The sequence below is a fragment of the Corvus moneduloides genome, chromosome 2, assembly GCF_009650955.1.
Source record: "Corvus moneduloides isolate bCorMon1 chromosome 2, bCorMon1.pri, whole genome shotgun sequence".
Classification (NCBI taxonomy): Eukaryota; Metazoa; Chordata; class Aves; order Passeriformes; family Corvidae; genus Corvus; species Corvus moneduloides.
The window spans coordinates 27,330,349-27,344,228 of NC_045477.1; the positions used below are offsets into that span (position 1 = coordinate 27,330,349).

Genomic DNA, 13,880 nt, shown 5'->3' on the forward strand with positions numbered 1-13,880 from the left:
AATTTTTCTAGTTGCCACTGGTCAGTGAGGTTGGAAACAGAAATCAGTATAAATCAAATCATGATTCAACCTGGCACAGTGATTAAATTAATTCAGAGGTAAGAACAAATAAGAATGCTGGCAGAGAAGAGAACTAGAACAATACAGGCAATATATAGAATTTGGAGGAGGTGTAAGTCATGAAAGATTGTTTCAACCTGGGCTTTGCATGAAAGAAGAAAAGCTAAAAGACAAAACTAAAATCCTGACAAAACTGCAACATATAGAAGAGAATGTGAAGAACAATATCTTAACTATAAAATAGAGATGAAATGTATGGAAATAACTGAATTAGGAGACTCATAGTTCCTGATTCAGCAAAATAGATACAGATTTAAGTATGCTCTTAATTCCCACAGAAGCTAAAGCCATGATTAAAATTTTGCCTGTGCTTAAGTGCTTAATTAATCTTATAGTAATCATAGGCTCCTCCTTCAGTTTTCACTGAGACATAGGATTGCTGTATCCTGGGAATTTAAATTGCTCAGTACTTTGAAATACTGCTTTTATTTAAATGTATAAAACCCACAGTTACAAGATACAATTCATCTTTAATGCTTTTCTAACTGTTTTTGCTTGAAGGATCTTAGTAGTACTGGGCATTGATCCAATAAACATGAACATGTTCAAGAGCAGAAGACAGTAAGAGATCCTCCCTAATATTTTCCTTCTCTATTTACCATGTTTAAATAAGCAAAAAATAGCTTATTTTTATTCCCAGCACCCCTGAATTTTTTCATACATACAGTGCAGTAAAAATGTAAAAAAAATTGTTCTTGAAATTTATGCTACCATTTTCCCCTGATAATGACTTTCGGCACAGTAAAATTAACAGATGTTTCTTACCAAAATAACCCAGAACTAAATGTTAAGTGTTTATTCTCTTTTAAAAACACAAACCACTCAACAACCAAATAACTCTAGAGTGTCAAATAAATGTGCTTTATGTACAGTCATGAGGCTCCTATCTGAAGTGAATTAATAATTAACCTCAGGTAAATATATCATGATAGCTTTATAAATGTGTTTCTGAGGATGAGACTAATTATGTACATTGATTGAGTAATATATAATCAATACCCATTTTCCTTTCTAAAAGGATGAATTTAAACCCATTCTGCAACTAAAACTTTGTTGTTATTCTTTTAAAAAAATCAGCATAATAGGCAATAAAGACTGGAGCAAAGGAAAAATGAGAGCAAAGAGAGGAGAAGGATTTTTACTGAAAGCTATATCAAAAACTAAAAATCCCAAATGAGATGAAAATGAGTAGCCAAGAGCAACAAAAGCCAGGTTCTAGACCGTCACCTGGAACTATAGGACTTTGACCCATAGCACGTTATCTGGTATCTTAGAATCATACAGTCATAACTCAGGTCGGAAGGGACCTTCAGGGGTTATCTAGTTCAACTCCTTGCTCAAAACACCTCATCAGATCAAGTTGATCAGGGCCAAGGGAGTCCTGAACATCTCTACACAGGGAGGTTCTACAACTTCTTTGAGCAGCCTAGTCCAGTGTTTGACCATCCTCATGGTGTATTTCCCCCCCTTCATCTAGAATATGGAATTTACTGTGTTGTAATTTGTGTCTGTTGGCTCTTGTGCCATCACGGTGCTACCTCTGAAAAGAGGCTAGTTCCATTTTCCAGTCCTGTCCTGCAGTCTGGTAGTTGTAAGCAGCAACAAGATCTCCTTTTAGCATTTTCTTCTCTGAGCTGAAAATATCCAGCTCTATCAGCCTCCTCATGCACATCATGGTCTCCAGCCCTGCCTGCTTTGGAGGCATTTTCATTGACTCTGTTCCATTTGCCAATATAGTTCTTGTACTGGAGGGAGCCCCCAAACTAGTGACAGTACTGAGATGAGGTGTTATGGAAGATCATCCCCCTGGCCCTCACATTAATACAGCTCAAGACACTGCTGGCCACCTTTGCTGCAGGGGCACAGTGCTGACACACATCCAAACTGTCCACTAGGACACCCAGGTCCTTTTGCGCTTCCAAGCAGCTCCCAGCCTGTACTGTTGCAAGGGGGTATTCCTTCCCAGATGCAAGACCTTGGAACTGCTCTTTTGGAGCTCTCTCTGAGTAGCAGCCCTGCCCTCCAGCTGAATTCAGCTTTCGAAATGCAACAAAAGAATGTAAAATCTAGAGAGCTACGGTGGGAAAGAAGCCCAGCGCTCAGAAGCTTCTCGAGGGAAATGAGAGAACCAGATGGAGATGATAGTTTCAGTTACCTCTAGAAGTTACTCACAATGGGAAGGAAACATTACAGAAATGCTTAGTTGGCTAAACATTCTTCTGTCAGCACTAAGGAGCTGGTTTGGTCTTCTGTCTTACTATATTGAAAAAAACAGTATTTGTGCTGATTTCATAAGAGGTGTTGGCAACTTGCCTTATGAGATTGGTATCATATGTTATTATATTTGTATTTGCTTCCCACAGCATTTTAATTTTGTATGTTTTGATTTGATGACAGTGACAGTTCTAAGTCGCAAACTAAAATGGAGCTTTTCTTACACAATTTTTCGCCCCAGAGGAGCTGCCTGGGAACTCTCACAGACCAAAATATGCAGTACTCTGCAGCTGGTGTACCTAAACTCATTTTGTGCTGGAATCTTCTCAGAAGGAAGATTCTGAAAGCCATAGTGACCATCTGAATTTATCTAATTCTTCAGATTGTTCTATTGCATGAAAACCATGTTTTAAGACAAGCCTTTCAAACAGTTGCATTGCTAATCCTTTGTCTCTGTAGATTCTATAATATCTGTGAGTCTTTAAAGGTGTATTACCTTCAATAGTTTGTAATTGCTTCTGTCAGGATGGTGGTGTTCCCTCTGCAAAATATGTAAGCTAGGGTCTGTCACAAAAACTGTTCATGGTCAGGGAATGTAGCTTTGGGATAAACTTCCAAGATAGATTAGGCAAATTTGGCCTCTGGCTGCTCTTAGGAATTCTGCAAGTTTTCACACTGCATTTAGAAATCAACCATTTCACAGATTCAGATGCTCCTTTTTTACATGCACAAATAAGAACATTTAGAATAGTCAAATCAAGTTAACAAAATACCTTGACAACAGAACATAACGCAGGAGGAAACCTCTGTCAGCTCCACCAGAGACTGTTACTGAATTCCGTGTAGGATGTTCAGATGCTCCTCTTAATGAACAGCACTACTAAACCACAAACTATTCAAGGAGTGATTTTTCCAGTACACAACAAATACCACTAATGATTGGTGATCTTAGGAATGTGGTCTCTGTAGTACAGAAAGGATGTTATTGTAGTGATATAACTGCTTCATGTGACCTATGGCATGAACTTCTGTGTCTGGTGAATGGAAGACAAAGGAATGTATGTAAATTGTTTTTAATTCACCTTCCATTATGTGTTGTGAGATGCCTTGGTGACTATTACATCTTACAAGATGACTTAAAACAGACTCATCTGTGATTTCCTTCCATTGACTTTGCTTTCATTGGGATCTCTTCCCATGTCATTAAATGGTTTCAAAAGGGGAAAAATATGAAATGTTCTAACATCCTCACATTTATCATTCCCTGATTATACGAGAAGCCACCTCCTAGGAGCTGTCGCACAAGTATGGGCCAAACAAATAAAATATGTGCAACAGAATTTTGCTGTCTTTAGTCTGAGCAACCAAATCTATTCTGGAATCTTCTGTGATTTGGCACAAGTGGTATGGATGATATGCTCAAGGAAGGAGAGCCTTTGTGTTTCTTTGTGAACAGGCTGTAATAGCCCTTATACAAAGCCCTTAATAAGCTGTAAGCATATCCTTGGACATAGTTCTGTTTTCAGCATCTTAATAAGGAATAGTAATGGTAAAACAATTACTAAACATAATCTACATACTTCTTCAAGTGGACTGCCTAACACTGACTCCTGAGATGGTTTTCCTGCCATTTTGGTGGGGCCAGCACTGGGCACTCCTGCTGTTCCATAGAGCTGTTTGAGAGAAGTAACAATTTCTTCCTTAACACACGTTTTCCAGTGCAACCACTGGATCTGGATGCCACCAGGGGCTGACTTGCAACAGCCCTTCCACAGCAGAAAGGATGAACCATGAGGCCTATACTGGCTGAGAGGCTGATCTTGGGAAGCTGTGCTGTCCCAAGTCCCTTCTGCTTTGTGGTGAGAGACAGTGTGCTCAGTGGAGTGCTGAGTAGGTTTCAATCATGAAGCTGAGAGAAATGTGAAATGATGTCTGTGTAGGTGTGGTTCCCACCCTTCCTCTTCAGCCTTAAACCTTGCTGGGAGGAATCTGGGTGGTGACTGCAGCTGTGGAAGCATGAACATGAGATTTTATCACCATTTGAAAATTACATTCATCTATCACTGAAAAACACTTAACAAAGTGCTCTTTCCATAATGATGGTACTAGAAAGATGATTCTTTTATCCTACCAGTGCTTAATGACTTGAGAGTTACCTCTTCCCCCCCCCCCCTCAACAAGTATTTCTCAAGGGTGACTTCAGCCTTTAGGGCAAGCTCTCCGATCACACACTGTGCGTGCTCAAAAGCTGAGGACAAGGACTAAAGCTGCAATGGCTTGAGACCCCATAGCCAAGCCCTCCCACATCTAGAGCTGCATTCACATTGTGTGTGGTGCTCTATGACACCAGATTATCCTCTTCTATTAACAACATTAATACTCGTGTTTCCAAGGACTTTTGTTTGGGTTTTTCCCAGAAATTTTGCCTCAATCTCTACTTTGGGGAAAAAAAAGACACAAAACCCCCTGAAATATTCCTAGCCAGCTCGCAGAGGAGGACGGAGGCGAACTAGAGCGGGAATTCAGGGGCTGTCTACTGAGGACTCGGTTTGGGGCCATGAGCCCCGCGCGGGCCGCCCGGGAGGGCGCGGCTCGGGGCGGGGAGCGGAGGGGGCCCCACGCTCGGCGGGGCCGCGCCGGAGCCGCTGCCGCTGCCCGGGCTCGGCGGCGCCGGGGGCTGGCCGGCCGCGGCGGAGGGGGCGGCAGGAAGCGGGGCGGCACCGCCGCGCCCCCGGAAGCGGTTGGGCGGCCGCGGGGGACGGGCGGGCTGGCGGGCGCGCAGGGCTCAGACGCGGCCCGGCGCGGCCGCCCCGCTGCCCGCGATGCCCTGGGACCGCCGGGCGCGCCGGCCACGCCGCGGGGCATGGTGAGTCCGGGGCGGCCGCTCCCCGCGGGGACCCGGCGGGCGGCCTCGCTGCTCCGCCCCAGCCTCTTCCTCCTCCTCCTCCTGCTGCTGCTGCTGTTGCGGGGCACCGAGGCGCAGAAAGGTGGGTGCGGGAGCGGCGGCGGCGGGCGAGCCCCGTAGCCCCGGCGGCCGCGGGTGGGAAACCAACCCTCCGGGGCTCTGCTGCTGGGAGGGGGAGCCCCTCGGCATGTGGCCCCACACGTCGAACCTGCCCTCTTGCTGGCCAACAAAGAGCGAGAGAAGAGCCCCGTTTTGAAGAAAAAAGAACGAACAAAACTAAACAGCAACCTTTTTTCCTCCCCGCTCCCGCACTCCCCGGGGAGGCGGCGGCGGGAGGGCTTCTCCCGGCAGGGGCGCGACCGGGGCTCGGCAGGGAGCCGGGGCTGTGGAGGCAGCTCGGGGCACAGGGGCAGGGCAGGGCGTGTGTGGGGTTTGGTTTGCCCCATCTGCGGGTGACCCCCTCTTGCAGGCTGTGAGCCAGGAGGCGGATAAAGGGGAGATTCTGCTAATTGTGAAAATAAACTTACGCTCGCCCAAGAGTATGCAGAAGGGTATATAGGGGTGAGAGTTCTGAACGTGTGACAGACTGAGTAGGCGTTGTTGGATTTTTGGGTTGTTTGGGTTTTCTTGTTTAGAGAAATCGACGAGATTTCTTCTCGGGTGGAATTAGTGATCAAGTTTTAGCACTGTGAAAATTACGAGGCACAGCTTGGTCACTTCATGGCAGAAGATCAGAGGATGCCACTGTGACTGTCACTTTGATCATGCGCTTGGGACAAAGTGGTGGGAGTGTTTTGACAGCATCTTGAAACTCACTTCTGGGATTGGGAAGGGATTGAGAAGATTAATTTTGTGGTTTTCAATGCCATTTGCTTCTTGCACTGGTCTTGCATCGTTTCAGAAACTGATCTTCTCAGAAACTGTTCTAAGTTGTCACGTAACTTTCTGGTTTTTTCCATCTCAGAGATGGAAATACTGTTGAATTTCAGAAATGCTATATTTAAATACACAAAGGGAACAGGAACTATATGCACGCTACTGTTGTTGCATATAAATTAAATATTTAAATAATTAAAATTAATTAATTGAATGGAAAAAGTTCAGCAGTGTGTCCATAGACCAAGCTAGTTGTGTGGACATATCTTTTCCTAGTATTTCCAGCTAATTTCATTTAAGTATGTTCCTATACGCACACAAAACTATTACTAATAAGCATTTGACACACCTGGTTTTGTTTTATTGTAATTTATACTGGAGGAGGAGAAGGCCCATTTGCGTTTGAGAGGAAATTGGGCTATTTTAACATTTAGTCTTTGGAAGGTTGCTGCTGGGTGAGGCAGGTAGCAGCAAGGTGTTAGTTCATGCTGTAGGAGCGTCACACTTGTGCTGACCCGACACTTGTCCGACCTTTTGGTGAGCAGACTGAGTTTGTTATTCTAGGAGAGAACTGAAATAACTGGGGGGGGGTAGAGAAGAGTCATAATTTACCTCTAGATGACTGAGTCGAATTGGCTCTCTGAGTAGTCAGGGATGTGTTAGAGGGGGCGGGACCATGCAACAAGAAGTGGCGCTGCAAGGACAGCAGGCTTTTAGGAATGAGTGAAACTTTGTCTTTCTGTACTTCGAGAAACTGCTGAAGAGCTCCTAAGCCGCATTTCAATTTGCAGTGTTTCTCTAGTTAATGCTTAAAGTTTGCTCAGAAGTCTCACTTCTGAGCAAGAGGGGAACCTCTTTACTGACAAGCTTCATTTTATTTGCCAACAAAAAGGAGAGCTTCTTTTAAAGTGAGAGACTCTGGTGTTGTTGAATACAATGTTTCAGTATGAGAAACTGCTAGAGCTTCTAAGAAGAGTTCTACTAGTGAGGGACTGTTTCCTTGCCAAAATATTTTCATTTATCTTACTCCAGAGAAGGTTGGGGAGCCCATATCCTGTATCTCTAAATGCTGGCATAATTCTAATTTGGTGAGTAGTCCCATACAGAAATGAAGCTGCTCTTGATTGGTCAGCACAAAGCTATTACTCAATTAGGGCATTAAATATGTGAACAGGCTTTTAAGAGAAGATCTTAATTGACAGTGAAAGCCAAGACTTGGGAATTCCACAATTAAGGTTGCTTTTAAGCTCTTTTATAAAAGTACAGTGAGTAGGAACCTAGCCTCATTCATTATGTTAGAGAGGCTGGTCCTCTCTCAGTAAGCAATTGTTCATTTTCTTTTCTACTGTTCATTCAGCAGCTCTAAGCCTCACATACAACATGTTGTTTAAATCTTTTTCTGAAGATAGTGTTTTCATTTCTCACATGCTTTTCTTTAGAGCACCTTCCTGGTATGGACTGATTTAAAAAGAGCATTATTTTGGTCAGTGTGAAGCTTGTTTTTAATATTGGGTCAGATGTTGTTATCCTCTCCTTCCAGACAGCAGCAAACTGAGAAATGAAAATTGCAGGTATTTCAGTGGTGAATACGTCTTTCACTTAGTAGCCCACTGTATTATCTTGTAGGAATCATGTGGGATTCTTTTCAGTCTGTCATATTTCAAATCATTCTGTTTATGTAGTTCAGAATTCCTCGGTCAAGGGCTTGAACTTGAGTGTGTTGCTGTCTTGGAAAATTATGAGCATTTTTTTTTAGCTCAAACACCTTCAGAAGTGCCCTGTGCTGCATTTCATAATCTTGTGCCTTGGTCCGGCCGATGGCTGCGCAAGTCAGCTCTTGTGATTTTTGAAACAGTTCTGTAGTGATTCTAGCTCCTGGTTGCAAGGAAAGTGATATTTGAAAAATACGTCTTTTTTTGTTTTTCATGTAATTAGGCAGGTGTGAATGAAAGCAAGCCAGCACCATGTAAGCTTCCTGCTCTTTGTGGATTGCATTTTGAGAAACAGTGCTCTTAGCAGATGTTTAAGTGTTAACATAAATTTGGTATGGTCTGTTCATTAGCTAAGTTTAACCTCTTTTTTTTTTTTTTAATTTAGAAAAACACAGCTACAGGAGCAATGGTTGCTTAGCTTTCATCCAAGCAGAAGTTGAATAATGTGTCCGTAATTCTGAAATAATGAAGCTTGTAGGGTCTGTAGAGCAAGAACTTTGTTATCACACATGTAGTTTGGTAGCCATCTGTTGGGATTCCTAGTGGATACCAATGTACCTGTAAAACTGGAAAAAAGTGCTCAAAGTTAAAAGTAACCTTTTATTCTGAAGCTGATTCCCCAGTGACTTGAAACAGATTTGTTTGCAGTCTTCTATTTTCAAAAACTATTGCTGGATGCTTGTTTTTGAATGTGATTCCCACATTTTGTTCTAAAGAAATAGTGGCTCATGAGGATGTTGTTATATGCTCAAACCTCACTGAAGAAAGTGCAAAAAAGTGATTCACCACTGTAGTTGACAAATGTTTGCTCTGGTGTAGCAGAGAAAATTAACTTCTGAATGTCTTGTACTGAGTTGCCATCATCTGAAGAGTGAGGTGAAAGAACTAATGGCTCTGTGCACATTGAGCCTCATGAAATGGTTTTCTGTGGCCTTGTGTTTTGGGACTCAGCTGCAGTATTTGTGGATCATTTGTGTGTTCCCTGCTTCTCTTCAGTTCCTCGGTGTGCTCTCCTCTCCGCAGCGCTCCTGGTGTCACCTCTGCTGGTCCCTCCTGCAGGGCAGTAGACAGTGGTGGCTCTGGCTGTGGCCAGTCCTGAATGGGGCATGTGCTGATCCGTCAGCCAAAGTTTGGGGAGAAGGAATCAGGCAAAGAGAAGATGGCTCTAGCTACATATCCATCATCTGTGCAAGAGACTGCAGCTTATCCCTCAGGGTCCTGGAAGAGATGATTTCCTTCTAGAACAGGGGACTGACAAGGGTTCCAGCTGCCAGGGTAGCCCATTGCAGGTGTGTCTTTTCCTGCTGCAGAGAGCTCTGTGCACGTGAATACAAAGCACTACCACAGAGCCATCTGTCACATGAGCAATTGCCATGTGCTGCCTTGCACACAGTGCTGTTTGCTATTCTTGCTAAATTAGATTGGGTGGTGTCTCACTGCCTTTTGTATTCCTCCTCCTTGGCTGGGCTCTTCTGGGAGGGAGTCACAGCCAAAACCACAAGGAATTATTTTGATTAAAAAGACCCTCAGATCTTTGCATGAGGGATTTATTGTCCCTCAAATTAACATCAGATTAAGTGTTTTATGATGAGGAGGGCAATGCTCTAATGAACTCTTTTGCTTTTTTAATGGGACAGTTTTACTTAAGAGTTCAGAGTGTTTTGAAGATGCAATTGTGCAGCTTGAGGATTCAGGGATTGGTACCATTTAGGCAGGATTGCTGAGGCAAATCCCTTTCCATCCCTGTGTTGAGAAGCATGGAAGAATTTTTCAAGACCAGGGCTTAAAGTTAGGGTAGGCTTATTTAGGTTTTCTGATGCTCTTTTTAACTTCCCAGTATTGCACCTTGAAGATAGATTTAGAGAGGAGAACAATGCCATAAAGAATTTCGAGGAGGAGTGCTGTTCCTGAAGGGAAGTGAGCTGGTATTGGAAGTATAGACCTAAAAAGAGTGAATATTCTTTGCTTTTGAAAACCAGAACCTCAGTAACATTATTTCTCCTCCTCTATTTAATGAGCCTTATTTGAAGCGGGTATGTGGATCTGGTGGGCAAAAGGTACATCCATGTGTTCTGCAGAACATCCTTCCTGGGAGGTTGCCTTGCAGTATTGGCTTGGTTTAGTCCAGCTCATTTGGGAGCCTTTTGAGGTTGTGCTAGCCTAGTCCATTCCTGTAAAGAATCACCCTTTTGTGTAAATACTCTTTGGAGCTCTCATAAGAATGTACTGCATTTTGTATTTAAGCAGTACAATGCATATTGGTTTTATATATGTCTGTGTCTGTGTGGCTATAAAAATCAAGCATCTGAGCTAGTGTTAAAAAGGTAATGTAAATGTTCTTTCAGAAGCTTGTATGCTGTTACTGTGTGCATCTCAAGCCAGTGACCTTCCAGCATGTTAGTGCAGTCTTTAGGAAAATTATTGTCCTGCTACTGAATGGGGATGTTCAGCTTTCAAGACTTTCAGGAATGTTTTCTTATGTTATTCATGTAAGAGAAAAATAATCCGTCTCCTTTTTCTGCAGTTCTGCCAACTTGCTTTATGCTGTGAGAAATGATGCATTAGGATTTTAATGTGATCACTGCTGCTCTGTGTAGTTTCAGTCATCAGCTGGTTAAAGGCTGCCTTGAATGCATCAGCTCTCATAGCTCAGATAGTCATCAGTTCAAATGCAATCCTTGTTGGAATTGCTGCTCAGTGTATTGCGAAGTGTTTCTATATTGGCAATTTTATCCATATTTTGAAAGGTTTTTAAAAAAAAACATTGCTTGTCACCCCCACTTTTATAACTGCACCCTGTGCTTTGGGGAAAGCACTTAGGATTATCTGGAATTTGTTTTGTAGTCAAAGAATTTCCTTCTCCTCTTGCATTTTCTGATAAGAGTTGCTTTTAGATTAATTTCTCTAAAATAACATGGAATATCCGTGGTACTTCTATTTAAAATAGTGTAGTTGAAACCATGATCCAAGCATAGAGTGTGGATTTGTTACTAAACTGAAGTTAGGGGAGGTGGAGAGGGAGCAGGAGTAGGATTAATGGAGAAGCCCATGTGGTAACCTGCACTAAGATAGGATCTATAAAATTTTCAGTGCTGGGGTTTTTTTTATACAGAGTGGTAGGTCGTTATCTGTGAAGCTTGTTCATTAATGCAGCAAGACTGAAACACCAGATTTTGCTAAGCTATGTCCTTTGCCATCCATTACTGGAGGCAAGCAGCTTGAGCTGTGTTATTCATATTCTGTTTGAGCTTGTCGCTTTATAACTGAACGTTTTATGTTATTTGAAACAAAAATTATACTTGAAAATCTGATAGTGACTTGACATTTGGACCACAGAATAACACTGATTTTGAAAATGGCTTCTGGTTAAGGAATTTTTTGTCTAGTGCCTGAGACACCCCCCTCTATCCCCCACAAAAACACCAGCCCTGGCATGGGTAAGAAGCATTTAACTGATGCTTTCTTTTCAGGCATGTAATTTCTGGTGCTTCCCTGCATGACCACTTAGTTTCCCTTGGTGAAGAGTTGCAAGAGGATAACATATATTTATGGTTGCTGAACTCTTTAAAAATGAAATTAAAGCAGATAGTTAATACTTGTTTAGCTATCTCAGTATTTCAATCAGTTGGATTGTGGAACTGTAGCACAGTCATTTGGTACTGCTTATGGCATTTGGATGCTTCCTGTTGGCATTTCTTACAAAATCTCTGTGTTTGCAGTTGTCACTTCTGTTTGGTTATATTCTTTTTTTCTCTGCAAATACCAAAATAACAATAATTTTCAGTGAGTTAGCAGTCTGCAAGATTTAGACCAGCTCAGCTGGTGGATACTGAAGCTCAGAAATTAGTTATCTTCTTGATTTTGGTGAGATTAGTTGCATCCTGAAAAATCAAGCATGTAAGTGTTTATCTTTGCAGTAAGTGGCAACTCATACTTCTAAATATTTTGTTGCAAGTTTGCAGTGAGACTGTGATTTGAATTGACCTCTCTAGCTACAACACAGTGGGAATATGCTTGCAGTAGCAATATGAAATACAAGTCCATGAACCATTAGAAGTGCAAGTATTCTTAGCAGCTATTGGCAATTGCTTCTAAAAAAGTACATCCTTTTGAAGCAAAAGGAGTCCTGGAAGCAGAATATGTATAAATGGGGACTGACTATGTACATGTCAGCCGTGCTTGCTTTTAATGTTTGCTGACGTGAGGAGGATGTTTTGGCCTCTTCACTGGTCTCTGTACTAGAGGTCTCTGTACAATGTCTTGTGCATTGTGACTCAGGTAATCACTGTTTTCCTACAGTTACTTGACTCCTGATGTTACTTTCCTACAGTTACTTGACTCTGTTCTCAGTATATTACTGAAAATACTAACTTTTGTCCTGTTAGTAGAAATTGCATGCCCCTGGTTTTTGAGTGGTGTCACAGCTAGGAGGTCCCAGTTCTGCACCACGGCTGCGATAGCATACATTGCTATCGCATTAGTAAATGTTGGTGTGGAAGCTGAACCAAGTTTGTGAACTCACTTGTGTCATTTTTGGCAGTACCAGTAGGTGTGTTTTTAAGAATGTCTTAGAAACAGATGGGGTGGGGGGTTGTTTTTGTATTTTGTTTATTTGTTTCCTTCTCCGAGTGTTTAAAGCATGCTTGCTTTAATAGAAATAGTTTTAAAGTCTCTTTCTCGAGATGCCTTTCCTCACGTCTGAAAGCTTTCTGGAAAGAAATTTAATGCAACATCCTGAATTCCCCTTAGTTAGAATAGTGACTAGCCAACTCTAAGTAGTCAAGGTGTACAAGAAATCATACTTAAAAAGGCCCTTCTGGTCTTCAGTACTCTATGAATCCATCATTCTTTAAAATTACTTATGAATTAAGATCAAACAGGTTCAAACTTGCTGCTTTTTTTTCTTTATGAGAGAGAGACTCTGGAAGGTTTTATTTGTGTAATTTTTCTATGTTTTTTTTTGTTTTTTTTTTTTTTTTTTTTTAGGAAATATTTCTCTGGCATTTTCTTTATGCCAGAGTTTGTCTTTCATTGGCAAGACTGTATTACAGTGGTTTTGTTAATTGTAGTCTTAAGGAAAAAACCAAACAGGTATTTTAAGATTTTTTGTTGTTGTTGTTCTGTGTAGGTATCTTTGTTAACATTTTTTCATTGTTCAGTAAAAGTTTTAAGTCAGTGTAGTACATTTTAACGTTCTTCATGATGTGAAAGCTTAATTCAGCTAATCACAGGATACCACCTTATTAACCTTATTGCAGAGATCACACATCATTTATGTACTGAAAAGTGAAAATAAAATCAATGGTCAGATCATCTATGTACTTTATTAAACACTTCCCTTCCCACTTTATATCTTCCTTTGTTAATCCTCCCTCTAAATCTTCCTCCTAGATTTTTGAAGTTTTCCAAATTTACTTTTAGCTCAAGGAAGAAGTTTTGTTATCTAGGATTGGAATATTATCCATCAGAATGACAATCCTTGCCAGCAGCTCATCTTTGGATTGTCAGTCTTGCTGGAATTTGATGGATTGTGCATGAGGTCACATGGATGCTCTTTTCAAATTTTTTTCCCTACAATGGCTTTTCTGATAGACCCATTTCTTAAAAAAAAAACCCTCTGATTTTCTTAGTTCTTTAATTGAAGTGCTGTCAGAGGTAATAATTTGATACATCCTTGATGGATACTGTTAATGGTGGAAAAGGGAACTTTAAAAGCTTGGCATGCTTCTGAAAATGGTTGAGAGCAGATGATTCTTCTGTCATGGTTTCTAAAATTGATGATGGTGTAAAAGCTTCCCAGAGTGATGCTGTCAGTCATATCACACTGTTTATCATGACCTCTTAATTGCAAATTCTTGAAGTAGAAGTAGTAGCTCTTTCAGTGCCCAGTTGCAGCTCTGGATGTTGAAGGATAACACTGAACTGGTTGTGCCACAGTTCTCTTTAGTTTCACCCCAATATAAAATTAAAAATGCAAAAATGGGGTATGTAAAATGGCAAGACAAGCCACTTGTATAGCTACTTGCATGTAAACATGGGGTTTTTTTCTGGAG

At 41.6% G+C, this 13,880-nt stretch overlaps 1 protein-coding gene across 2 annotated transcripts in view; it reads left to right on the forward strand.

Annotated features, from left to right (window-relative positions):
* The first annotated feature begins 5,163 nt into the window (after positions 1-5,163).
* Positions 5,164-13,880, forward strand: part of DCBLD2 (discoidin, CUB and LCCL domain containing 2) — a 40,455-nt gene continuing 31,738 nt past the window's right edge. Inside the window, exon 1 of one of the 2 annotated variants that reach the window (XM_032098633.1) lies at positions 5,164-5,321. In XM_032098633.1, coding sequence (XP_031954524.1) covers positions 5,198-5,321 — 124 coding nt within the window. In that variant the 5' untranslated portion in view covers positions 5,164-5,197. The remainder of the gene's footprint in view (positions 5,322-13,880) is intronic. The other variant, XM_032098631.1, reaches the window with a different exon arrangement.